This window comes from Leptopilina heterotoma, unplaced genomic scaffold (assembly GCF_015476425.1).
Source record: "Leptopilina heterotoma isolate Lh14 unplaced genomic scaffold, ASM1547642v1 Lhet_13, whole genome shotgun sequence".
NCBI classification, from domain to species: Eukaryota; Metazoa; Arthropoda; class Insecta; order Hymenoptera; family Figitidae; genus Leptopilina; species Leptopilina heterotoma.
In genome coordinates this window covers 2,318,011-2,343,456 of record NW_025110848.1, presented here as the reverse complement: position 1 = coordinate 2,343,456, position 25,446 = coordinate 2,318,011, and the positions used below count along the sequence as shown (strand labels likewise).

The 25,446-nt window shown below is 25.8% G+C and overlaps 2 protein-coding genes across 2 annotated transcripts; both read right to left on the bottom strand.

The window, feature by feature from the left end:
- Positions 1 to 607: 607 nt before the first annotated feature.
- LOC122512915 (pro-resilin-like) lies at positions 608 to 10,161 on the bottom strand. The gene is made up of 3 exons (XM_043629061.1): positions 10,130 to 10,161; positions 5,144 to 5,284; positions 608 to 1,055 (listed from the first exon to the last, which is right to left on the bottom strand). Exons 1-3 carry the CDS (start codon positions 10,139 to 10,141, stop codon positions 804 to 806), a joined length of 405 nt encoding a protein of 134 aa, XP_043484996.1. The 5' UTR covers positions 10,142 to 10,161; the 3' UTR covers positions 608 to 803.
- A 1,242-nt stretch (positions 10,162 to 11,403) lies between these two features.
- Positions 11,404 to 24,024, bottom strand: LOC122512925 (pro-resilin-like). Its single transcript, XM_043629070.1, has 7 exons — positions 23,837 to 24,024; positions 16,849 to 17,053; positions 16,515 to 16,766; positions 14,372 to 15,037; positions 14,039 to 14,301; positions 12,523 to 13,330; positions 11,404 to 12,455 (listed from the first exon to the last, which is right to left on the bottom strand). The coding sequence occupies exons 1-7, from the start codon at positions 23,843 to 23,845 to the stop codon at positions 12,298 to 12,300; spliced, it is 2,361 nt and encodes a 786-aa protein (XP_043485005.1). The 5' UTR covers positions 23,846 to 24,024; the 3' UTR covers positions 11,404 to 12,297.
- Positions 24,025 to 25,446: the final 1,422 nt, after the last annotated feature.

Sequence of the window (25,446 nt, the reverse complement as noted above, 5' to 3'; positions counted from 1 at the left end):
AATACATTTAATTAAAAATTTACTACTTGGCGTAGAAATTTGTTTTTTAGGTTTTTATTTCTAACAGATGCCTAAATTTTTTGAAAGTTAAAATGAACTTCTGTATTTTTTTTACTCTGTATTTTTGTTATTAACCTTTTGTTAATAAAAAATATTGTTTTGATAATGTAAAAGAAAATAATTTTTGAGCGTGCAAATAATGAATTTACGATGCTTTTCAATTTTATTAAATTTTTCAATTCAGTCAATTTTGAAAATTATTTAATTTCTAACCTAATAGAAGAAAGTATTTAAAATATTTAAAATATTTAAAATATTTATAATATTTAAAAATAGTTTTAAATATTTAATATATTTTAAAATATTTTAAAATAGTTTCAAATATTTAAAATATTTTTAAATATTTTTAAATAGTATATATTTAAATATATTAAATATTTAAAACTATTTTTAAATATTTTAAATATTTAAACCCAAAAAAAGTTCAATTGAACCTTCAACTTTTTTATAGTGAAATTTCCAATAAAAAACTGTGATTAATTATTTTACATGAAATTTCTTTAGTGTAGAATTTTTTTTTGTGCCGTGAAAAAGACATGTCGGGTAGTGAAAGGACTTTTTGATAGAAAATCTCACATTATTCGTGACACCCTCGTTTTCATTTCATTTTTTTTTCGCTTTTGTCATCAAAGATAACTTTATTCTGAGAATTTATTGCTTCCGAAACGATCAACGCTCAGAAAGCGATTCACGACATTTTTCGCATCTTCATTTTAATGCTTGATGCATATTCAATGGATTCATTAATATTTATACCCCTGGTCCGATGAAGGACGAGAACCGGGAGCGGGATAAGAGGCGGTTCCTTCATATCGAATCATCGGTCGATAGCCGTTTTCGTCTGCAATGTAGTCGACGTATAAAATACGTGTATCAGGAAGTAGAACATGATAGCTTCCGGTCGCTGTGTTGTCTTTGCGCATTTCTCGATGTCCAAAATCAAGACCAACATCACCGTCTTGTACTTCGTAGGAAAATTCATAGTTGACTGGATCCTAAAATATTTTAATTGTTTTGAATTTTTCAAATAGAAATCTGACAGATTTGAAATAAATTTCATTTAGGAATTTTTTTTTTGCTACAGAAAGGAAAAATTTGAAAAAGATTTTTCTTGAGAAAATTCGTGAATTGAGAATATTTATGAATTTATAAAATTATTGAAAGTCGATAAAAAAGAGAAGTGGTGTTTAAAGAATGAAGTGAGAAGAATTGACTCATTACACGGATTTGTTCTTAATATTAACGAACATTAAAGTTGCAATTTCTCTTTAAACAAAAATCGTTAAATCAGAGTATCTTCTGCTCTGTTCAATTAAGTTCATCAATTCTTCACTTGTCAATGAATTTAAAATTAGAGAAACAGATTTCTTTAATCAATGGGAATTGTCTCTTCTTATTAATATTAATTTAAGAAAAGAAAATTGTTCACAATAAAAAAAATTTGTTTTTTTTGTTTTGAAATATTTAGTCGTATTACGAATGATCAAATAGTATTAAGAGTAATTGTACGCTATTCACGCAGTAATTTTGATTAATTACTTTGCAATATAAATTATTAATGATTGAAAACATTTTTTAAAACATATTTTAGTCCAACGACAATATTAATTTATGATTTAAGTTTACTTTGGGTAATAAAACAAAAAATTTAATTGTACAAAATATTATATTAAATTTTCTAATTTGACTATTTGATTCTATGATTAAAAAAATTACTGTAAATAAAATAAACAAAAAAAATTAAATTACTAAAATTACTGTAAAAATAATTTTGTCAATTTTTTCCAAATAATAATAAATAAATAAAGAGTTGAAAATCTAGTCGAATCGTGTCTTTAAAATATTGTCGTCTGACTGAAACGGGTTTTACTACTGAAACTATATTTAGATCAAATATAACCGGTTGTTTTATTACCGTAACTAAACTTAGATTAAAGAAAGTAAAATTGACTTTAGTTTAACTTTAGTCTGACTAAAACGATCATTTACTACTGAAACTAAAGTTGGATTGAAAATATTGTCATCCAGTTAAAATAATATTTTACTACTTAAATTAACTTTACAATAAAATATATTCTTGTCTGACTAAAGCCATTTTTACTACTGAATTGCTTTTTAAACAAAAAATGTTAATACCATCGAATTAATATTTCTTATAATGTTATAATATTCTTTACTTCAAATCATTTTTCTTGATAATTATCGAAATTCTATTTTAAATAATTTCTTGTTTCTTGAATGTTTATTTTTCTTAATATTAATTTTAATTTTAACAAATTACTAGACTGGTTTTTACTATATACTGAAACTAAATATAAATGAGAAAATTATTATATTAACTGACTGTAATGCTCGTTTACTACTAAACCAATTTAAAAATATTATCGTCTGACTAAAGCGGAGTTTTACTACTGAAAATAAGTTTCTGAACAATAAATAATCTTCTTTGTCTGACGTAAATGTTATTTTACCACTTACTTCTAAATTAAAGTAAATTCTATAATAAAATTGATTTATTATAGGATCTATGGTTGAATTAGTAAAATACTTCTAATAAGTAGTAAAATTTCTCTGATTGTTAGTCATTTTTATGAACGAATTTTCTCGATTTTAATTAGTAAAATATGATTTATTGCTCGTAAAAATTTACTAATTAAATTATTCTCCAAAATTCAATTATTTTAAAAAATTTTAATTAAATTTTTCGCAAAATTTGATTTATTTTCAAAAATTTTCCTCAAATCATAATGATTTTCAATATCTACTATTTTCCAAAAGAATTCAATTATTTATTTAAAGATTTAATAAAATTCTACACAAACTTTTAATTATTTTCAAAAAATAATAAAAATTTCACAGGAATTTTATTATTCACAATTTTTTTTTTATAAATTTCTTCGCAATCATTGAATTACTTTCATAAATAATAAAATTTTTACAGGGATTCAATTATTTTCGTAAATAATAAAATTCTTTTTATGAATTCAATTATTTTCATAAATAGTAAAACTCATCGAAGAATTTCAATTATTTTCAAAAATTTTAATCGAATTCCTCGAAAATTTTTTAAAAATTTTATTAAAATTCGTCAAAAGAATTCAGTTATTTAAAAATTTACAGATAAAATTCTTTATGAGAATTCAATTTTAAGAAACATGCAATTATTCAATAAATTATTTATTTGCATTTTATTTGTATTTAAATAATTGAATTCTAGTAGAATTTTATCATAAACATTGATTTAAAAATAGATTTCAGTTAAAATTTTAGATTATAATTGAATATTAAAAGCACTAGAGCGTAAATATTTAGAAATAATTGAATATTGAAAAAGTTTTAGATTAAAATATTTGAAAATTTGAATTTTCATATTTTTAACTAACAATTCTGTGGAATTAATTTTTTTTGAGAAACATTAATTGCGGATTTTTTTTTGAAATTATTTAAAGTTTTTATTTTCTAATATATATTTAATAAAAGAATTTACGATGAATTGAAATTTTGAAAAATTGAATTGTAAACAAATGAATTGGAAAACTTTTAAAGAACTTTTTCAAAAATTATTAAAAATAAAGGATTTATAGAAGATGTTTAGTTAAAAACACGAAAAAAATTAAATTTTGTAAAAGTTACAAATTATTGCAAAAATTCAATTATTTTATCAAAAGTAATAAAATTCTTAGCAGAATTTCAATTATGTTTAAAAATTTTTTTAAAAATTCTCGTCAAAATTTCAATTATTATCTTTAGAAATAATAAAATTCTTCTCTGAAATTTAATTATTTCCGAAAATTTAAATAAAATTCTTGGCAAAATTTCAAATATTTTCAAAAATTTCCCTCAATTCAATGATTTTTAATACCTACTATTTTTATAAAATTTTCCAAAAGAATTTAATTATATAAAAAAAATTTAATAAAACTCTACGCAAAACTTTTAAATATTTTCATAAGGTAATACAAATTTCACAGGAATTCAATTATTTACAATTTTTTTTATCCATTTCTTTGCAATAATTTAATTATTTTCATAGATAATAAAATTATTTACAGGGATTCAGTTATTTTCGTAAATAATAAAATTCTTTTTAATAATTCAATTATTTTTATAAATAATAAAACTCTTTGCAGAATTTCAATTATTTTTAATACAATTTTAATAGAATTCCTCAAAAAATGTAATTACTCTTAAAATTTTTATTAAAATTCGTCAAAAGAATTCAATTATTTAAAAATTTGTTGATAAAATTCTTTATGAGAATTAAATTTTTAGAAACATTTAATTATTCAATAAATTAGCTGAGATTACGCATAGAAAAAGAATTGTTAATATAGAATTAATAAATTTCGTTTGCTGTTGTTACAAAATTTTTTGTTACCTCAACAGATTTATTGATATTAGAAAAAATTTGAATTGTTAGGACAACAAAATAAATTTGTTAGTTCTATATTATCAATCTTTTTGTCAGCGTAACAATCTTTTTTCTCCGTGTACTAATAAAAATAGTAATTCCAACCTTTATGTTTATCTAAAAATTTTTATTTCTTTTTTTAAATTGGTGAATTTAGTGAAGAATAGAATTCGAAAATTAGCTTATTCTTTCTGATCATAGCAGCTCCAATAGATGGTAATTGAAAATTGTCCTCTTGAACAGTACGACTTGTTGATTTTGATTTGATTTTAAAGAGTATGGCATAATTTAATTTTCACGTTGTTTCGTTAATATTTTGCAACACTGTTGTTGTTATGAGAATAAATGCGCGCGTGCGCGATTTGTGGTTTTTTGCGGTGAAGGAATCCTCAATCATTTAATATAATGCGCAATAGTTGCAGAGTATTTAATGATAGAGAAACAATTGCATGAAATGTTGAATTTAAAATATATAACCGCATATCATACTGTACAGTTTATAGTAAAGGAGAGAAATTAATTAGCGACTACACAAACTGTATAAACCGAATAATTCATCTTCCCTAGGAATTTCAATCTTACATTGTTATTGAGATTTGAGATCTGTGAATAATTCAGGAATTCGAGAGAATCAGTATTAGCGTTTAAGTTAGATATAGACATGGTACATACCCCGGCCCACTCGTCAGGATGGCCAGCATCAGGTCTAGACGGATGTGATGCAGAAACACCTCCACTGGGAGGTAGATATGATGGTCCCTGTGGTTCACTCGAAATTCCTAATACCAGCAGCATCGTCGTCAACAGCAATACCTATGGATAGAATGATGTATTCCACTTGAGAGAAGATTCGCAACGTCAACGTTTCTCCTTGACGTTGCCCCTCAAATTCCACTCGAATTAAGGTGTATCTTGGTGGCTCGCTACTTCACCATGTCTCTCCCAAACCGCTTCACTCTGATCCTTCTCAGTGTTCATTTAACATGTTTGTCCTATTGGGTGTTATGTGTCAAGGAATTTAACTCTAGAACACTTGTTCACTTGAGCTTGTTAACTTTTCATTAAAATTGTCAAGTGATCTTTACGATAAAATTCTTTTGTCCATTATTCTTAGCTCGAGTGTTTTCATGTTACAACATGTAAATTTCATCTTTAGATTCTTCAATAATCAAAAAACATAATTTATCGATTTATACTGAAGAAGAGGGTCGAAAGAAAAAAATAGTGTTGTGTCCCCACATTGTCACTTTTTGACCCGAAAAACATCTATTTCAATAAAAAAAAACAGTTGCTTTTACCAAACTAATTGCGAGACTAAATTCTTTGTAGGTTTCTTTTTGCATTTGCAAACATTGCAGACTTTAGATGGAGCTTTATGGAAAATTCGGAAAAATAAAAGAAAAATAAACGTATTATTAAATTCATTTCGTGGCAGTCCAGTGATAAAATAGTTGCTAACTGTAATTATTATTAACTATAATAATCTATTCTTTCTTTCATTCCAGAACTTAGTTTTTCAATTCACTTATTTTCTAGAATTTCTAACTGAAATTTATTTTTAATTCAATTATTATTATTTTTAATAATTTTTGAGAAAGTTCCTTAAGAATTAAATTAATTAAATTAACTACAATAATTTGAATGTTCTTTCATTCATTCACTTTTTCTGTCCCTCACACTCTGAAGTTGTCTTTTGTTTATACTTTTGGTTTTTTGCAGACTTTAGATATATTGTATATTATATTATTATGTTATAATTATTTTTATTTTATAATTAATTCAAAATTGTAATAACAAATAGAAATCATCAGAATTTTTTTCACTTCTTTTCATTAAAAGACTAAAATTTTGTTAAATAGGTTTTTAAATTGAAATTATGCATATTTTCGTTTTTTACTTCTAAGCAAAATTAGAAAATTGTTAAACAACTGTGATTAAGAAATAGAAAATTTATTTATATTGCATTATTTTTCTTTATGAATCACGATTTTTTTAACAAAATTATTATTTTGTTTTACACAGGAATTAAGACATACAAAAATTTCAAATTCAAACCTTTTTTAAATTAAACAACTTATAAAAGTATTTTATGTTATAAAATATGAAGATATCGATTGCTCCGAGTCGAAGACTCGGAGTGATCGATTTCTTCATTTTTTCTAATAATTAAAAATGACCAAGTAATAAAATCATTATTTTATTTCATAAGAATATTGTTACTGTAACTTATCAAAATTATTTTCATCATTTTAATTCAATTATTATTTTATAGAATTTTAAATTATTTTTTATGAAAATAATAATTGAATTCCTTAAAAAAATTTTATTATTGATAAAAATAATTGAATTCCTGTGAAATTTTTATTACTTATGAAAAAAATTAAATGTTTGCATACAATTTTATTAAGATTTTTTTTTAAATAATTGAATTCTTAATGGAAATTTTATTTATTTTTATTTTATTTCTTGAAATTTCAATAATTTGAAAATTTTTCAATTAAATATCTATTTAAAAGTACAACAAATTGAAAAAAAAAAAATTTGAAAAAAATGTTTCAAAAAACTAACTTTTTCAGAATTTTTAATTAAAATTTTTTACAATTTATTTTATGAAAGAGACATAATTTTATTTATTTTAATGTCTTATTTTATGTAGGATTAAAAAAATAATTTTTCGAGAAATTTTATTAAAATTATTGAAGCTATATTAAAAATAATATTGAATTTCATGCAAAAAATTTTATCAAATTTAAAAAAAAATTAAATATTAGAAGAAATTAATTAAAGTTAAATTTTAAACTTATAATATTTTAATTTTCATTAAAATTTTTCCAGAAACTTATTTTTTTATAATTCCTAAATTAAATTATTACATCCTTCAGTACCTGCTTTTGTTAAATTATTTTAAATATACTTATTTTTAGGTATTTTTTTCCACAAGAACTAAAATTATCAAAAATCACGAATTCAAATCTTTGGAAATTTTATTATTTCTAAAAATTACAACATTCATTATTCCAAAACTCAATTATCTTTTAGAATTTTTAACTAAAATTCATTTTTAAAGATATTATTTTTAGTAATTTTGCGAAAGCTTTTTTGAGAATTAGATTATTAATAAAAAGGAAATTGCATTTAAAACGCGTCTAAATTTAAATTATTTTCAATTAAATTTTACGATATTTCGATAATTAGAAAATTTTCCAGATAAATATATATTCAAAAATTGAATTAATTTCTAAAAAAAATGTCAGTCAAAATTATTAAAAAAACCAAGTTCTTCAAAATTTTTAAGTTAAATTATTTAAAAGTAATTTTTTTTTATTTCTATTAAAATTTTCATAAATTTCAGTTTAATAATTTCAAATAAAAATTCTCAAAAAGTTCGTTTTTTGAAAAAATGTAATTAAAATTTTTTGAATTTTTAAATATATTATTAATTAGAAAATTTTTGAATTCTTACATCTTCAGTTAAAAATTTTTTGAATAATTGAATTTTGGTAAAAATTAAATTGTAAACAAATGAATTTCAGAATTATTTCAGGTTACTTTTCTTTTTTTGTTTAAATAATTAAATTCTCAAAGAACACTCTCAAAAATTATTAAAAATAATTTATTTAGAGAGGGATTTTAATTAAAAATCGTAGAAAATAATTTAATTTTATAATAGAAGCGTTAACAACTTTTATAAATAATTGAATTTCAAAAGTTTTTAGTTCCAAATATGAGAAAATTTAAATTTTAAATAATTATAATAAAAAATTCTTAAGGTCTTAATTTTTTCAAAAATTGTTGTTAAAATCGTTTTTAAATTGTTTTAATTTTTAAACGTTCTTTTTTTGTTTAAATAATTGAATTCTCAAAGAACTTTTTTTTCAAAAATTATTATAAATATTTGATTTATAAATATAGTTAAATATTTGAAAAATAATTCATTTATGTTAGACATGCGTATACAAATTTTATAAATAAATGAATTTCGAAGGGTTTCGAATCAAAATTTCAGAAAATTAAAATTTTAAATAATTATCATAAAAAAATCTGAAGAAGTTCATTTTTTGAAAAATTTTCTTGTAATTGTTTGAATTTTTGAATATTTATTTATTTATTCAATATTATATTTATTATTAAATGGTTTTTAGAATTATTTTAGGTGACCTTTCTTTTTTTCTTTAAATAATTGAATTCTCATTGAACATTCTCAAAAATTATTAAAAATAATTTATTTTCATAGATACTTTTATGGATAATTTAATTTTAAAATGTTTCAGTTTCAAATGTTAGAAAATTTTAATTTTAAATAATTATAATAAAAAATTCTAAAGGACATAATTTTCTGAAGTTTTATTAAAATCGTTTTTAAATTGTTTTGCGTTTTTGAATTTATATATTAAATTATAAAATTTTTGAATAATTAAAATTTAGTAAAATTGAATAATGGTGGACAAATGGGTTTCAAAATAATTATAAAAAATAATTACATTTACAGTGAAATACAAATTTTAGAAATAATTGAATTTCATAAGGTTTCTATTTTAAATTAAAGAAAATTAAAATTTTAAATAATTATTATGATAAAATTCTGAAGAAGATAATTTTTTAAAAAATTTGTTTTGAAATTGTTTTGAAAGCTTTTAAATTTTTAAATATTATATTAATATTTCATTTGAAATTTTTTTGAATATTTAAAATTTAGTAGAATTGAATAATCTTGTAAACAGATGAATTTCAGAATTATTTTAGGTGAACATTGAAAGTTTGATTAAAAGACTTTGTGTTAAACCATACACACATCATGAAATATATATAAATTCAGCACTACATAATTTAGTGTAAATTGACTGTTAATTAGTTTCGAAAGTAGACAATTTCAGGTGAACCTGTGAGTATATATAGTGAGAATTTTTGCTTGGTTTCACTTGAATTTTGGTTGGAAATTCCGAGTGAGGCGGACATTTAAATAGCTTTGTGGGTTTCATTGACAATGAGTATTCCGTATATAGTGACAAGTGCACTATTGGATTTGTAGATACGTCGATTGCAAATTATTGGAGAAGATTTGTATTGTGAGAGATATAGCTCTCTTCAAATGAAATATAACATTCTATCGAATTTCTTATACATTCGTGTTTGAATATTTGTTTGTGTATAGCGTGTATTAGTATGCATGTGCTGCAGAATCATCATCGAAACGTTTATACTTTCACTTTTGTTAGCTATACATTTCCATAGGGAGTTCAGTAAATTGATAATTAGCTAATTATCTCTTATACTAACTACTTCTCATATTTTAGTGTGATTACCCGAGCGTGTAATAATTGTAATAAATGATGACATTACTTATTGGATAATTAATTTTATATGATCCAATGCTGTAGGTTCGTAGTAATACACAAATATCTCTTTTGCTCGAAAAATCAAATCGAATAATATTAAAGTATGCTACTAATTTGTTTTTTTTATTTATTTACGTCCCATTTTTGAAATTTGTTATTAATTTAGAATTTAAATGACAGATACAAGAAATAGAACCGAAATAAAATTAGACTATAGGATAATTTTGTGATGGACTTTTAATTTGTCTAATGTGTGTGTGTGGTTATATTGCGGTAATGCATATATTATAGTCGACTATTTGCTTTAATGGATTTAACTCACCGTTAAAATCATGAGAGCAACTCTTTGACACACCGGAGATCACAATACTGAGATAAAGAATTGACACAGCGTAACATTTTATATACCATGTTCCTGGTTGCCACCAGAGATGAAAATACTCATTTGTCAAATATACAATTTAAAAATTGTCATTACGCTTAATAAGAAAACCGCAGAGACTTGTGTTTAGCATCTATCTTGAATTTATTATTTTATTCTCTTAATACCTGTATACAATTATTTGATTTCGTTATTTAAAACAAACTTTATAGCTTTAAATTCTTATTAAGAATTTTGTTTTAATTCTTTACCTTTGAACAAAGTTTACTTAAAAAAGAAAAATATTTAACAAAGTTTAATTAACGTACGAGTTTAATTAATAAACGAAAGTCCTTTTAATAATCTACAAATTTAATTAATTATCGTGTTTCTATAAATGTAATTGTTAAATTCACTTAATGAAGAGAGCGTATATGTGGATTAATTTAAATGTGATTTTGTTCGTTAATACTGTTGATGTCTTTTGTATTTTTAAAACACGGCATATAATGAATAATATCAATGTAGTAAAGACACAAAGGAAATAATGATAGAGGAAAATGGTACAAAAAAAATTAGATTGATCGAATGATGATGAGAGTAAAAGTATGACATGTTGCAGCAATCGGACAAAAGAAAGAAGCAATAAATTAACGTCGTTCGTTTGCATTCACAAGGAAAACTATTCCAAGGTCGTGAATGCAACATTAGGTACTAAGTTTTCATTTTAAAAAAAAGGCATAAAATCGCGCCATTATTCGATCGTAAAATTGGGAAAAAGAAGCGCAAGTTATTTTTGCGTTTTGTTGATCGTTATAAATCGTTATAATTTTATGATTGGTCATGGCGAATGATGAAAACGTCCTTTCTATGTTTCTTGGCATAATAGAGTTTATTATGCAATTTACAAGTGGGATGCCAATAGTGGTTTACTCTACATGCAATCAATTGCATCATGTCACGACTCATCTTCGTATATACCTACATTGATACAAATCCTCACAAATCTTTTTCTCCCGTTCAATCTTCTGAATTTCAAAATTGAAATTTCTAGCTAGTAAATTCTTCCTGAAAAGATGATTTTTTTTTAAAATTACATAATACTATTGGAAAAGAAATTTATTTTAATTGCAAGTCAATGAAAAATATAAATTAAATATTTTCCAATTGTGTGTAATAAAACTGATTTTAATGTAAGGAAAATTGTCACTACTTCATATGAATGTATAATTTTCAATGCGTGTACACATTGAATAATATTTCGAGATCCATAAACAGATTGCCAATTTATTCATATACAAAAAGTGTATTGAATTTGTAATTAAACTGTGGGTGAGCACTCTCATCAGTTTGTTAACAAGCGTTTTGACAGGTGATCAATAAAAAGAAATGAACACAAGTTATGGCTGACCGCATTCTTTATTTATGCGGATTGTTTTTTGCGCTATAAACTACATATACATTTAGGTTTCTATAAACAAATTGTGTATATTTTATAAATAAATAAAATACGATCTTGTCTACAGGAAACATTAATAATCTGCTATCTGTGTTCGATCATATCATGTGACGACGAAATATTTGAGAGGGGCGAGGATTATACATTATTTAGACTAAATAGTTCAGCTAGGTATCATTTTCGTCAAACACTTGATTGAACAAAATTTCGCAGATTCTTGTCGCGATAAATTCTTACATAAATGCATCTATTACGTTCACTATCACAGTAGTCCATTTTATAGGATTTGTTGAATTTGACGAGATTGCCTCTTTAAAATATTTAGAAACAATTTTTCAATTATTTTTTTCAATTATTTTTCAATTATTTTTAAGAATTAAAAAAAAAGGAATTGAAAATTGTTGAGTATTACTTGTACTATTCTTGGTTATTAATTAAGATTGTTGAATAAATTGCCCTTGTGGACGTCTTCTCAATTTAATGGCTAATTAGATCTTTGAATAGTGCTAAGTAATTAATGCCTTTCACTTCAGTTCAAACATCACTCGTCAGATTCAAACAACCGTATCCAAAATAATTACAGGACTGCGGTGTCGTGAGACTATGTTATGAGCAACCTTTGTAGCTCTATAATACATCCGAAACATTCGTTTAATTAGAATTAACTCATTTAGTATTGGTATCCTCCATTGGCTGCAGCGTCACCTCCACTACCTGAAGGATAACCGCCTCCTTGACCTCCGCCTCCTTGGCCACCCCCGAAATTATTACCACCACCACCAGGTCTTCCTGAAGGGTAGCCTTGATTTCCACCTCCACCTTGACCTCCTGAAAAAAATTCGATTTAATTATATTGTTCATTATTTTATTTTGAAAATAGATTTTTAATTTTTACCGTTTCCTCCGAAGCCTCCTCCTGAATTTCCGCCATTTCCTCCGGGACCACCTCGTGGATATCCTCCTGCTCCTGCTCCTCCACCACCACCTCCTCCGAAGTTTCCACCGGATGAACCGCCTCCCCTACCTCCAAATCCTCCGGATCCACCACCGGAATTTCCGCCTGGACCTCCTGAAGGGTAACCGCCGCCTCCGCTTCCTCCAAAGCCACCTCCGGAATTGCCGCCTTGTCCACCACCTCCACTTCCTCCAAATCCACCTCCGGAGTTACCTCCTGGACCTCCGGAGGGATAACCGCCACTACCACCTCCGCTTCCTCCAAAACCGCCACCGGAATTTCCTCCAAAGCCACCTCCGGAGTTGCCGCCTTGTCCACCACCTCTACCTCCTCCAAAACCACCTCCGGAATTACCTCCTGGGCCTCCAGAGGGATAACCACCACTACCGCCTCCACTACCTCCAAATCCTCCGGATCCTCCGCTACCTCCACTACCTCCAAAGCCACCACCACCTGAAGGACCTCCAGAAGGATAACCATTTCCGCCACCTCCGGATGGTCCTCCAGAAGGATAGCCTCCACTACCGCCTCCACCACCACCTCCCGTGTTCGCTTCTCCCTCATATCTTATTTGTGGTTTGAAACCCTCAGCGTCGGCTTCATATTCTATAATCTGTTTCCTACCATCCGGAAGCAATACATTGAACTCGCCTTGCGCCCTATCTCCATCTCGAGTTTCTGTGTGTCCAAAAGTGCTTCCTGACTGGTCATCTTTCACTTCATAAGAAAATTCATATTTCGCTGGTTCCTGGAATGATGTCACTTATTTCAGTATTTAACCAAAAATAGTAATTACACGCATTTTATTAATATGCACTGAGAGAATTTTAACTGAACATCTGTACGTGAGGTCGAGACCACAATAGGAAAATAAATCTTGAGCAATGCATAGCCTCTGATGCATACTTCACAATATTGAAACAAAGTAAACCTATACAGTTGCTATGCACTGCTCAAGATATATTTGTCTATTGTGGACTGAACCTGTTACTCAAAAGGTTAGATAAAAATTATGTAATGTGTTCAGGATAAAATTTGTGCTTAACTTTTCTCAGTGTAGTAGTTAATAATTTTTACTATTGTTATTAATCTTCACGCTAACGAACTTTTTGGTGCATGCGGACTACCATAGACCACCCGGAACAGTCAAAACGTTTATTATTTGTACATTGCAAAAAAGACTTAAGATCATCAAGGCATTTACACCCTAACAGCAATGGGTATATCAGGATATACATCATAGTTTTCGGAAATGGTAAGTACGTCCGCAAACTATCCTAAATATCCGGATGCCGTTAGGGAATACAAGGCTTTCAATTTTCCGAAAGTGATGAAAACTTTTATCAGGAATTTAAAATTGAGCAAAACTGGAGCAATACAATATTATTTTGTTGACTATCCCGAGTGCAGCCCTTAGTAGCGCGAAAGTTGATTAAAATTAATCGACAATTCTCACATTGCTCTCTTCTTCGGCATTTCCACCGTAACCACTAGATCCAGATCCGCCTCCTCCGAAATCTCCAGGGCCGCCAGAAGAATAGCCGTCATTTCCACCACCTCCCCTTCCACCACCACCACCACCGCCCCCGGCGTTAGGTGGTCCGTAAGAATCTGATGGCCTCCCTCCTCCACCGAAACCGCCACTATTTCCACCACCTCCGAATCCTCCATTCCCTCCACCTCCTCCACTTCCTCCCGAACCTCCACCACCTCCTCTACCTGGAAAAGATACATTTAATTTACTGATTTAAATACAAAAATACGTTTACTTTTCTTTAGTAAGACTTACCACCACCGAAACCGCCATTTCCGCCGGAAGGTGGTCCATAAGAATCAGATGGTCTTCCTCCACCTGAACCACCGGAACCTCCGGAACCACCTCGATTACCGCCGGAGGGTGGTCCATAAGAGTCTGATGGTCTTCCACCACCAGAACCTCCGGAACCACCATTACCGAAACCACCTCTCCCTCCGTTTCCTCCATTCCCACCATTTCCACCACCGGAAGGTGGTCCATAAGAATCAGATGGTCTACCACCTCCGGAGCCTCCCCTTCCGTTTCCGTTTCCACTTCCGCTTCCTGGTGGGAGGTAACTGTCCGATGGTCTTCCACCTCCTGAACCTCCGAATCCGTTGTTACCACCGCCACCACCTTGATTTCCTCCTCTACCATTACCACCTCCTGACGGTGTTCCATACGTGTCTGATGGTCTTCCCCCACCTTGATTTCCTCCTCTACCATTGTTTCCACCTGATGGTGGTCCATAGGAATCTGATGGCCGGCCACCAAATCCGTTGCCTCCACCTCCGGAACCTCCACCACCACCTCCTCTTCCTCCATTTCCTGTAAGGGGTGTACCATAGCTGTCTGACGGTGTACCGCCATTATTTCCGAAACCACCGCCACCACCCGGTGGAGGTGGGGGTTGACCGTAACTATCTGAAGGTCTGCCTCCTGTAAAATAAATTATTATTAGTAAAAGTATTTCTTAGCATTTTATTTATATTTAAGATTTTTTAACCTCTTGACAAACCAGGTCCCATATGTGACCGCGTCTAAGAAAAGGGACCTTACGACCAAAAAAATCGATTTTTAAAATTAGGTGGTTTCTTGCACTTTAAGGTCCTTAAAATGTAATGCAATTAGTACCGAACAAACAAATTTTTGGTCATTCGGTCCCTTTTCTCAGACGCGGTCACATATATGGCCACCCAAGAAAAAAATACTAAACGTAATTCGATTGGAGTCGCGATGAGTATACTATGTTTTTTAGGGTCGCTGAATCCAAATTTGAAGTCAGATTTAAAAATAAATTATTATATTTTTGTAATTTAATTTATCTTTTATTTAATTTTAATTTAATTTAATTCAAATAAAAATTAAATTGAAGTAAATTAAATTACCTATATTGAGTTAAATTGTATTAAATTAAATTAACATTTTCAAATTTTGCTCCAAAAAAATTAAAAAATAATCACAGAGAGTCGCAGAATTGAATAGTTTTCCAGTCATCTTTTTACATTAATTATTTATGTATTAATTAATTAATTATTTATGTATTTTTTTTATTATTAATTATTATTTTATTAAAAGAGAATTCAAAATTAAATTAAAAGTTAGTTGAGTAAAATTAATTTAAACAAAAAAATAAATTAAGAGACAATTAAAAGTTAGAGATCTAGAAATTATTAATTTAAACATTTTAAAATAATATTTCAAAACTAATTTAATTGCATCAAAACAAGGGAGTAATAAATATTATCTCTGAGACCCTAAAATAATATAGTCCGTACGTTCCCCGTAGTCTGTTTACATTCAGACGCAAACAAAGGGTAGTGACCGTTCCTCGAAAGTCGACAAGTTTAAACGTGTTTAGTTATCGTTTGAAAATTCCTCACATAATCATAGCATGTAAATTTTCCAGTTTAAAATTATTTCTATAAAAATGATCTATTATGGGAAATTTATATTTTCGCCAGTGTTCGTGCCTTTTAATTCTTTAATCACGATTTTAATATTTATATTTTAAAAAAATCAAGGTTGGATTATCTTTTCGGAAGTGTTCAAATTTATTAAAATCGGGAACGTTTATGATAAGAAATAATATTTGTATTTAAATGTAATTTTTTGTGTTGGAATTTTTTTAAAAATTGTGTGAATTTGAGACAATTTGTTTTCGTGCAGGTACAATGGATTGTTCTTCGGTTCCGGGACGGAGTCAGGGTACAGATATCGACGAATTTAAGGTAAGATTTTTTAATTAATTATTAATTTAGTTAGATTTAATATTTGCTTTTTGTTAAAGCCGTTGTTTTTTTAAAAATTATTTTATAATAAAAAGGTCTAAATACGTATCTTGGCCTTTTAATTACGAAATAATTAGAAATTGTATGTAGTATTGAGAATATTAAAATTTAGTATAAAAAAATACCTCCAAATCCCCCGGAGCCGGATCCACCCCTTCCACCGCCGCCTGACCCGGCATTTCCGGATGCTGGTGGACCGTAACTATCAGATGGTCTTCCTCCACCTGAGCCTCCACCACCGAATCCGCCACTGCCTCCCCCAAAGCCCCCACCACCGGAACCTCCGCTTCCTCCCCCAAAGCCACCACCACCACCACCGGAACCTCCGAATCCACCGCCTCCGTTTGGTGTACCATAAGATGTGGATGGTGGACCACCTATTATATTTAATTTTTTAGTCAAACATTTCTTCTATTTTATAAAAAAAGAAATTCTATTTTAAAAATAATTAGCTCCCACCATTTCCTCCTCGGCCGCCGCTGCCACCGCCTCCTCCACCTCCGAAACCAGGTGGTCCGTATGTATCCGAAGGTCTTCCACCGGAACTACCGCCTCCGAAATTTCCTCCTTGTCCACCACCACCTCTTCCTGGTGGTAAATATGAATTCACGGGCGGTTCTGGTCTAGCCAGGGCCAAAGCCACGACCGTCAGAGCTACCGTCAGCTATAAATAATATTTCAAATTTATTTTTCAATCTAAAAAATTTTTCATGTCCCTAAAGTTTCGAACGTTCAAATGACAATATTTTTGCTACATCTTTTAATTTGTTATTATACACTGAAAAAAAAATTTAATTAATTCAAATAACCGATTAATTGACTATTATGAAATAAATATTTAATTGAATCAAATAATATTTATTAGAGTCAATTAAATAGTATTTGAACCAATAATTTCAGTATTTGAAGCAAATGCCAATTAATTGACTCCAATAAATATTGAATAAATATTTAATTGATAATAGTCAATTATATGGTTATTTGAGTCAAATAAATTTTTTTTTCAGTGTAATAAACTAGCAACAATTCGCGCACGGCTAACTTTTTACTCACTTTTTTAAAATAAAATTAGCAATTTTAAAAATAATGGAACCTAACCATTTTTAATTAAAATTTATTTTCATAAAAATAAAATATAAATTGGAATATAATTTTAATATTATTACAACTATTAATAATCATTTATTCTGACACAGGGAATTGAGGAACAAGTCAGTTTTTCATTAAAAGCACTGAAAAAATTAAATTTTTAGAATTTATAATAAAATTCTGAATTTTTGTCTCTTTGTTTGTCTCATAAACTATAAAATTACCACGAATTCAAAAAAAACCTTAAATTTTTTCCATATCTTATAATAATTTCTTTTTAAATAACTTAAATCTTGAACAACTATGATAAAATAGTGACTTATAAATTATTAAATGAATAATTGTACTTAAATGTCTCAAAATTAATTCAATTTCAAAAGTAATAAAATTCTTATCACAAAATTCAATTATGTTCCAAATTGAAAAAAAAATCTCGTCAAAATTAAAATTATCTTTATAAATAATAATAAAATTCTTCTTTAAAATTCAATTATTTTCAAAAATTTTAATAAAATTCTTGGCAAAATTTCAATTATTTTCAAAAATTTTCCTCATTTCAATAATTTTTAATATCTCTACTATTTTAATAAAACTACTCAAAAGAAATCAATTATTAAAAAAAATTAATAAAATTGTACACAAACATTTAATTATTTTCATAAATAATAAAGATTTCACAGGAAATAAGATAAAATAAGAAATAAGATAAGGACATACAATTTTAAAAAAATTTAATTATTCTACGCAAACATTTAATTATTTTTATAAATAATAAAATTCCTCTTAGTAATTCAATTATTTTCATAAATTATAAAATTGTTTTTAGAAATTCAATAATTATTTTCCTAAATAATAAAACTTATCGCAGTCAAAATTTCAGTTATCTTTAAAAATAATAAAATTCTTCTTCAAAATTCAATTATTTTCAAAAATTTTCCTTAATTCAATGATTTTCAATATCTACTATATTTTAATAAAAATTTTCAAAAAAGTAATTATTTTTTTAAAAAAATACCATGAAACTTTGGGATTTTGACAAAAATGTTGTTATAAATTTTTGTGTTTTTATATTTTTCTTTAATTAATATGACAAATAATTTGAAAGAGTTTTTAGCATTTGAAAATGTATTTTATGTTAAGTTTACCAGTTTTCGATTCACAGTCATCAAAAATTTTTTGTGCAGAGCAAGTTTTAAAAAAAAATTTCAATAAAAACTATAATGTTACACTGAAAAAAATTAATTATTATCTAAATTGACTTTTATCAAATAAATATTTACTTGAATCAAATAATTTTTATTTAAAGCAATTAAATGGTACTTGAACCAATAATTTCAGTATTTGAAGCAAATATCATTTAATCGACTCAAATTAAAATATATATATATATATATAAAAATTATCTAGGGTAATAATGAGTATTTTATTTACCTACTGGGAGGTAAAAAAGTATCATTGTAAAAAAGTATTCATTATTGGCATTGTTGCCCTTTATTTTTCTAGAATAATAATAGGTACTTCATGAGCCTACAAGGAGGTAAATAAAGCACTCATTATTACCCTAGAGCAATAATGCTCATATTATTATTGGGCTATATGGACAAGTTTAGCATGCGTCGATACTTAAATGCTATTGAATTAATTAATATTTCATTACAATTGTAGAAGAAATAAAAATATTAATAATATATTAATTTTTAATAGTAATATTGTGATTAATAATATTAATATAAAATCATTATTGTTAATATTATTATTATTATAAATAAATTATTTATATAACTGTGAGTAATTAATTATTTCAATCATAATACAAATTATTACTATCATTATTTAATAAATATTAAATAACAGTTAATAATTCAGTTCCATTTATCTTCACATTTCTAGATAAGTGTAATAAAAATTACTCCACTTTACATTATGAAACTATTATCGATGGTAATATTAACATTGAAGTTCATTAATTATTCGTTATGCAATTTAAGTTAAATGTGATATTCGTGATCCATTATCAACACAGTATTATTAATTATGTTTAGATTGTAAACAAAAACATAAATGTCACTTTTATAGAATTCACCATGATCCACTAATTTTCAACGTTCAAATGAACGAAATATTTTTCGTTAAAAAATATTTTCAAAAATTACCAATTGCCATAAAAATTGAAAACTTATATTTTACATTTAGAAACTTCATAATTTATTCTTTTCACACATGACGTAATATTATTTTAATACAATTTTAACTTGAAGATAATAGTTATTATCGTATCAAGGGCGCAAAATAGGTGATCTCGCCGAAGTCGTAATCACCTTTGCGCCCATGTTGCGAACATAATTTTTTGTCCTAACTGCATGAAAAGTATGGCATTGAGGGCACGAGCGAAGCGGGCGCAAAAGTCCAGCAAGCGGGCGCAAAAGTACTTTTGCGCCCGCTTGTGTGACGTCAGCGGGCGTAAAAGAACTTTTGCGCCCGCTTTCCCGACCCCGGGCGAGAATCAGTTACTTTGCGCCCACTTTAAGTGCCCGAAATGACATACTTTTCGTGCAGATAGGACAAAAAATAATTTAACTTCGTTCATTTGAACGTTCAGAACTTTAGGAACGTAATTCACCCTCAAAATATAAATTTAACTAATAAATTTTAAACAATTTAAAAATTCTGGTATTAATATTTTTATTATATTATATTTATTACAATTAATACTTATTACTATTATTAATATTATTCTATATCATATAATTTAGAGTAATATTATTAATTAGGTAAATAATATTAATAATTACTATAGCTTTTTTTTATTAATAATTTCGTGAATATAAATTTTTCACTAATTGATTAGACTAATTGAACTGAATTTATTTATAAGAAAACACTGTATTTATTTTTATAAAAATTTATATATTAATAGTTATAATTTAAAATTTTTATTATAATTTTTTCCCCTCTTGAAAAAGTTTTCGGGAATGACTCCGAGAATTTCACGGGAGTAACTTTAAGAATTTTTGATTTTCATTTCTTTGTACTTTCCAGAAATTCCCGGAAATTTAATCATGTGCGTTTAATAATTTTTTTTTAATAATCTAAGTTGCAAAAGTTATAATACGAAAAATATTGATGACATTTTTTTCAAATAATAACAGAAACAAACAGTTATATTGTGCAACTTGTTAGATTTATTATTGAAAATATTGGATATTATTTATTGTACCTATTTTTAAATTGAATTAAACTCTTATTGGGAAAAAATTGTACAAAAAATATTGAAAAAGCGACAAAGCGGATGAAATTATGAATACCTATAAAATGAAGTAAATGATAATTAATTCAATAATTAAATTTATAAGTTTCTGTTTAACTTTGAAAATTAAAACTTTTCACTTCTGCTAATTAAATTAAAATTTGTTTATAAAATTTTTATTCACAAAATATATGTCAAAAGCGAATGCTGATATATAAATGGAGATTAAAAACACACTTAACGTCAAATATTTCAGGTTAAATTTACCTTTGCATTAATTTTTTTATCAAAAGTTTTATATTATATGTCGGTTTTCATAAAATGCACAAAGCGAATGTTTATAAGTGGAAGATGGAAAATTAAAAATATTGCCTAATGAATAATATTAAAAAATGTGACATAAAATATAGAAATATAATAATTGTGATTACAGTAAGTTACTCTTTAAATTTTAATTAGTAAAAACTAAAAATGTTTACTAATTTGAATCTGTGACTGACTTTTTGCTTTTGAATTAGTAAATTTTACTAATAATAATTTCTACCTAATTTTTAGTAAAATTTACTAATTTAAAAGCAAAAAGTCAGTCAATAATTCAAATTAGTAAATATTTTTACTAATTTAAATTTAGAGAGTGTACATTATTTTTTTATTATTAATTATTTATTATTATTACTATTATTATTATAATATAAAATAGTAAAATAATTAAAATTATTATTTAATAATATATAGTAAATTAAGCAATATAAATATCGTAATATATTATAATATTATGTTAGTATTGTTTAATAGGATATAATGTATTTTTATATAATTTTTATATAATATTATAAATAAATAACATAATATTATAAATAAAAGAAAAAATAAATATTTATAATATAAAATATCGAAAAAATAATTTTTTCAATGTTATCGTTCTTTTTACAAAATATAGATTCAAGTATTAAATTCGTTATTTTTAAATAATTTTTTAGAATTTCAGTTTAAAACTTTTAAGAAACTTTAATAAAATTTAAATAAAGGAACTGGCATGAAATACAATAGTTTTGGGTCTTAGTCGATTTTCTTATAAATTTTGAATTTTAATTTTATATTCATTCTGAAGAAAACTATTAAATTAAAAAAATAGAAAAATCGACTGGGACTCAAAACTAATGTATTTTCTGTGGGGGGGTCTTTTAAATAAATTTTAAATATTTGACAAATATTTCATAAAATTGGGTTTAAATTTTCAGTGAATTGAAATTTATCACCAAATTTTTCTTTTACTATGTAATTTTATATTTAAATTTTATTTTAACTTCATTAAACTACAGTTTTTTATATATTATAACATAATATACTACTAGTAATAATTAAAAGCAATTTTAAAAATAATAGAATTTAAAAATTTTTTAATTTAAATTTTTGTTGAAAACACTAAAAAAAATTCAATTTTGGAGAATTATTTAAAAAAAAATAAATAAAATTCTTATAAAATTTAACTATGTTCAAAAAATCCCAATTATCTTTATAAATAACAAAATTCTTTTCCAAAGTTCAATTGTTTTTATAAATGTCAAAAAAAATTTTGTCCTAATTTCAATTATTATTTAAAAATGTTTCTAATTTAAATTATTTTCAATATCTACTATTTTAATAAAATTTCCCAAAAAGAATTCAATTATTATTTTCATAAAAAATAATTTAAAATTCTAGAAAATAATAATTGAATTAAAATAATGAAAATAATTTTGATAAGTTACAGTAACAATATTCGTATAATATAAAATAATGATTTTATCACTGGGTCATCTTTAATTATTATAAGTTGTTTAATTTAAAAAAGGTTTAAATTTTAAATTTTTGAATGTCTTAATTCCTGTGGAAAATCCTGTTCCAAAAATATGATTGAAAATAGGAATTGTACAAATATTTTTCTTTTTTTTCTAAAACAAAATAATAATTTTGTTAAAAAAATTATGATTCATAAACAAAAATAATGCAAAATAAATGGATTTTTTATTTCTTAATCACAGTAGTTTAACAATTTTCTAATTTTGTTAAGAAGTAAAGAACAAAGATCTGCATAATTTCAATTTGAGAAAACATAATATTTAACAAAATTTTAGTCTTTTAATGAAAAGAAGTGAAAATAATCTAATGATTGAATAAATGAAAGAACATTCAAATTATTATAGTTAATTTTCACCTCAAATTATTCTGGTCATCAACAAAAATACATCTTTTAATATAATATACTATAGTTTAAAAATTTGAAAACAACTTTAACTATAAAACATTTGATTTATATTTCTTCAATACTAAATTCCTTTTTCGTCCAGTCAACTGTAAAGTTTCTTTTTATTTGCAATCGATGTTATTGAACAAATTTTCTATTCTTCTTTCTTCTGAATTGAAATTTATAGAAATATTTAAACTTTTTTCAAAATTTTCAGTTGGTTTGTTACCAAATATTTTTTGAAACTAATCAAAGTTGTATAAAAAAAAAAAAAATTTGGTTGCAACAATATAACAATCGTTTTATAATCAAATATTTTTCTCTCCACAAAAAATTTGTATAATAAAATATCAAATTCTGTAAAAAGTTGATTTTCTTATTAACAGAATTTTTAACTAGTACCTTTTTTCAATACTCTAAATTCTATCAGAATTTTTATTGAACAAAAGTGAAACAAAATATTAGGTTAAAAATTATTAAAAGGAAAAAAGAAGTCTAATATTTTCATTCACTTTGTATTTTCTATTTTTGTGGGGAAAATAAAGTCCATGAAGTAATTTTTTTTTCACAAATATCACTCAAAAAAAGAAGAGAAATAGAAAAATGGAACTTTTTTCACTTGATCAAAGGACAAAATTTTTATTGAGAATTATCCTTTTATTGAGTGGTTAAACTACTTGAAATTTAACCAAGTTGCCGTTTATAGGAGGGCACGCACAACCCTTAACTCGCTCCGTCAATAATTCGCACTTGCTTCGCATAATAATATCCTCGACACATGTTGACCGGTAGATTTAGAGTGGGGGGGGGGGGGATTGAAAGGATACTCGAGTCTGTAAAATCTGTATTTCGATTTTTCATTTGTTTTTGGTTAAGAATCTTACCTTAAACATGACGTCTAAGATGTTACGGTGCCCGTGATAAAGATTGTTAATTTAAAAGAAATTATTTCTATATGTAAAAAAAAAAAATAAAAAAAAACAAAAGCCAAACACCCCCTCAAGACAAAGGATTCTCGTTTATTTTCGCGTTTATTAAACAATAGATCCTCACCACTGAGTGGTATTGAGGGAATGACAAAGCTGCCGAGCTCTAATCCGCTTTATATATCCTTAAGTCCATCCGTGATTCGAGATCATGGATTTAGTGCAACTCGGAAAGATTTACAACGAAGATCGCTATAACTGTGTCACGGCAGTGCATATCTATTGGTGACGGTGGAAAGATGGCGCACATATATAGAGTGGGGTTTTCAAGTAAACGAACTCTTCTTAAACTCAACTCTTAAACCTATAGAGTTTTGTGTGGTACATCACCATCATAGACAAATAAATAATTCTCTCATCCACTCTCACCCACTCTCACTCTCCTTCGTCTCATGTATACCTACGTGTGGCTGATTTTTCCAAAAGTAACACTTTTTAGTTTTTTTTTTCTAAAATTATAATCACTGAATCTTGATTAGTTGAAAATTAATGTTTAAAAACTTATTTTTAGTTAAATGAATTACTTTTTTCTTTAACAATTTGTAAAAAAAATAACTACACAGTTTTTTTTGAAAGTAACAAAAATTGATTCTAAAGTAGATAAAATTGATGCGAAAAATTCCGATCCGATTTTTTATTTGATCCACATTTTTGGTATCAATTCGTTGCAATTTGATACTATTAAGTTATAAAGATAATTGGTATTTTGACCAGAATTTTTCTTAAATTTTAAACAGAATTGAATTTTATAAGAAGAATTTTATTACTCTTGAAAATAATTGAATTTCTGCAATTATTTGTAATTTTTCAAAATTAGATTTTTTTAGTGTTTTCAACAAAAATTTAAATTAAAAATGTCTATACAGAACTGCATACAATAAATTGCGTAGGAGAAAACTGTATGGTAATTTTTCAGGATTATTATTGAAGAAAAGAAAGCAGTGTGAAAGATAATTAATAATAATAATAATAAATAATTGACTAAATAATTGAATGTTTCTTAAAATTCAATTCCCATAAAAAATCGTTATCAACAAATTTTCAAATAATTGAATTCTATCAACGAATTTTAATGAAATTTTTAAGAATAATTACATTTTTTGAAGAATTCGATTAAAATTTATTGTATTTAAAATTATTGAAATTTAGCAATGAGTTTTATTATTTATGAAAATAATTGAATTCCTGCAACGAATTTTACAAAAATTTTTAAAAATAATTAAAATTCTACGATGAGTTTTATTATTTATGAAAATAAAATTGAATTTTAAAATTTTTATTATTTATAAAAATTAAAAATAATTAAATATTTGAATAAAATTTCTTAAAAAATTTTTTTTGTTGAATAATTGAATTATTTTAGAGAATTTCATTAAAATAGTAAATATTAAAAGTCATTGAATTGTAGAAAATCTTTAAAATTACTTGAAATTTTCCATAGAATTTTATTTAAATTTTTAAGAATAATTGCATTAAAAGAATTCATTTAAAATTATATTAAAAATAAT

Bases quoted from the DNA above. Each gene is read 5' to 3' on its own strand.
- LOC122512915 (XM_043629061.1), bottom strand. The intron at 1,056-5,143 runs GTATGTACCATG...AAAATATTTTAG, and splicing joins ATCCTGACGAGTGGGCCGGG to GATCCAGTCAACTATGAATT.
- LOC122512925 (XM_043629070.1), bottom strand. The intron at 15,038-16,514 runs GTATTTTTTTAT...TTTATTTTACAG, and splicing joins CGGCTCCGGGGGATTTGGAG to GAGGCAGACCTTCAGATAGT. The intron at 13,331-14,038 runs GTGAGAATTGTC...ACATCATTCCAG, and splicing joins ATGCCGAAGAAGAGAGCAAT to GAACCAGCGAAATATGAATT.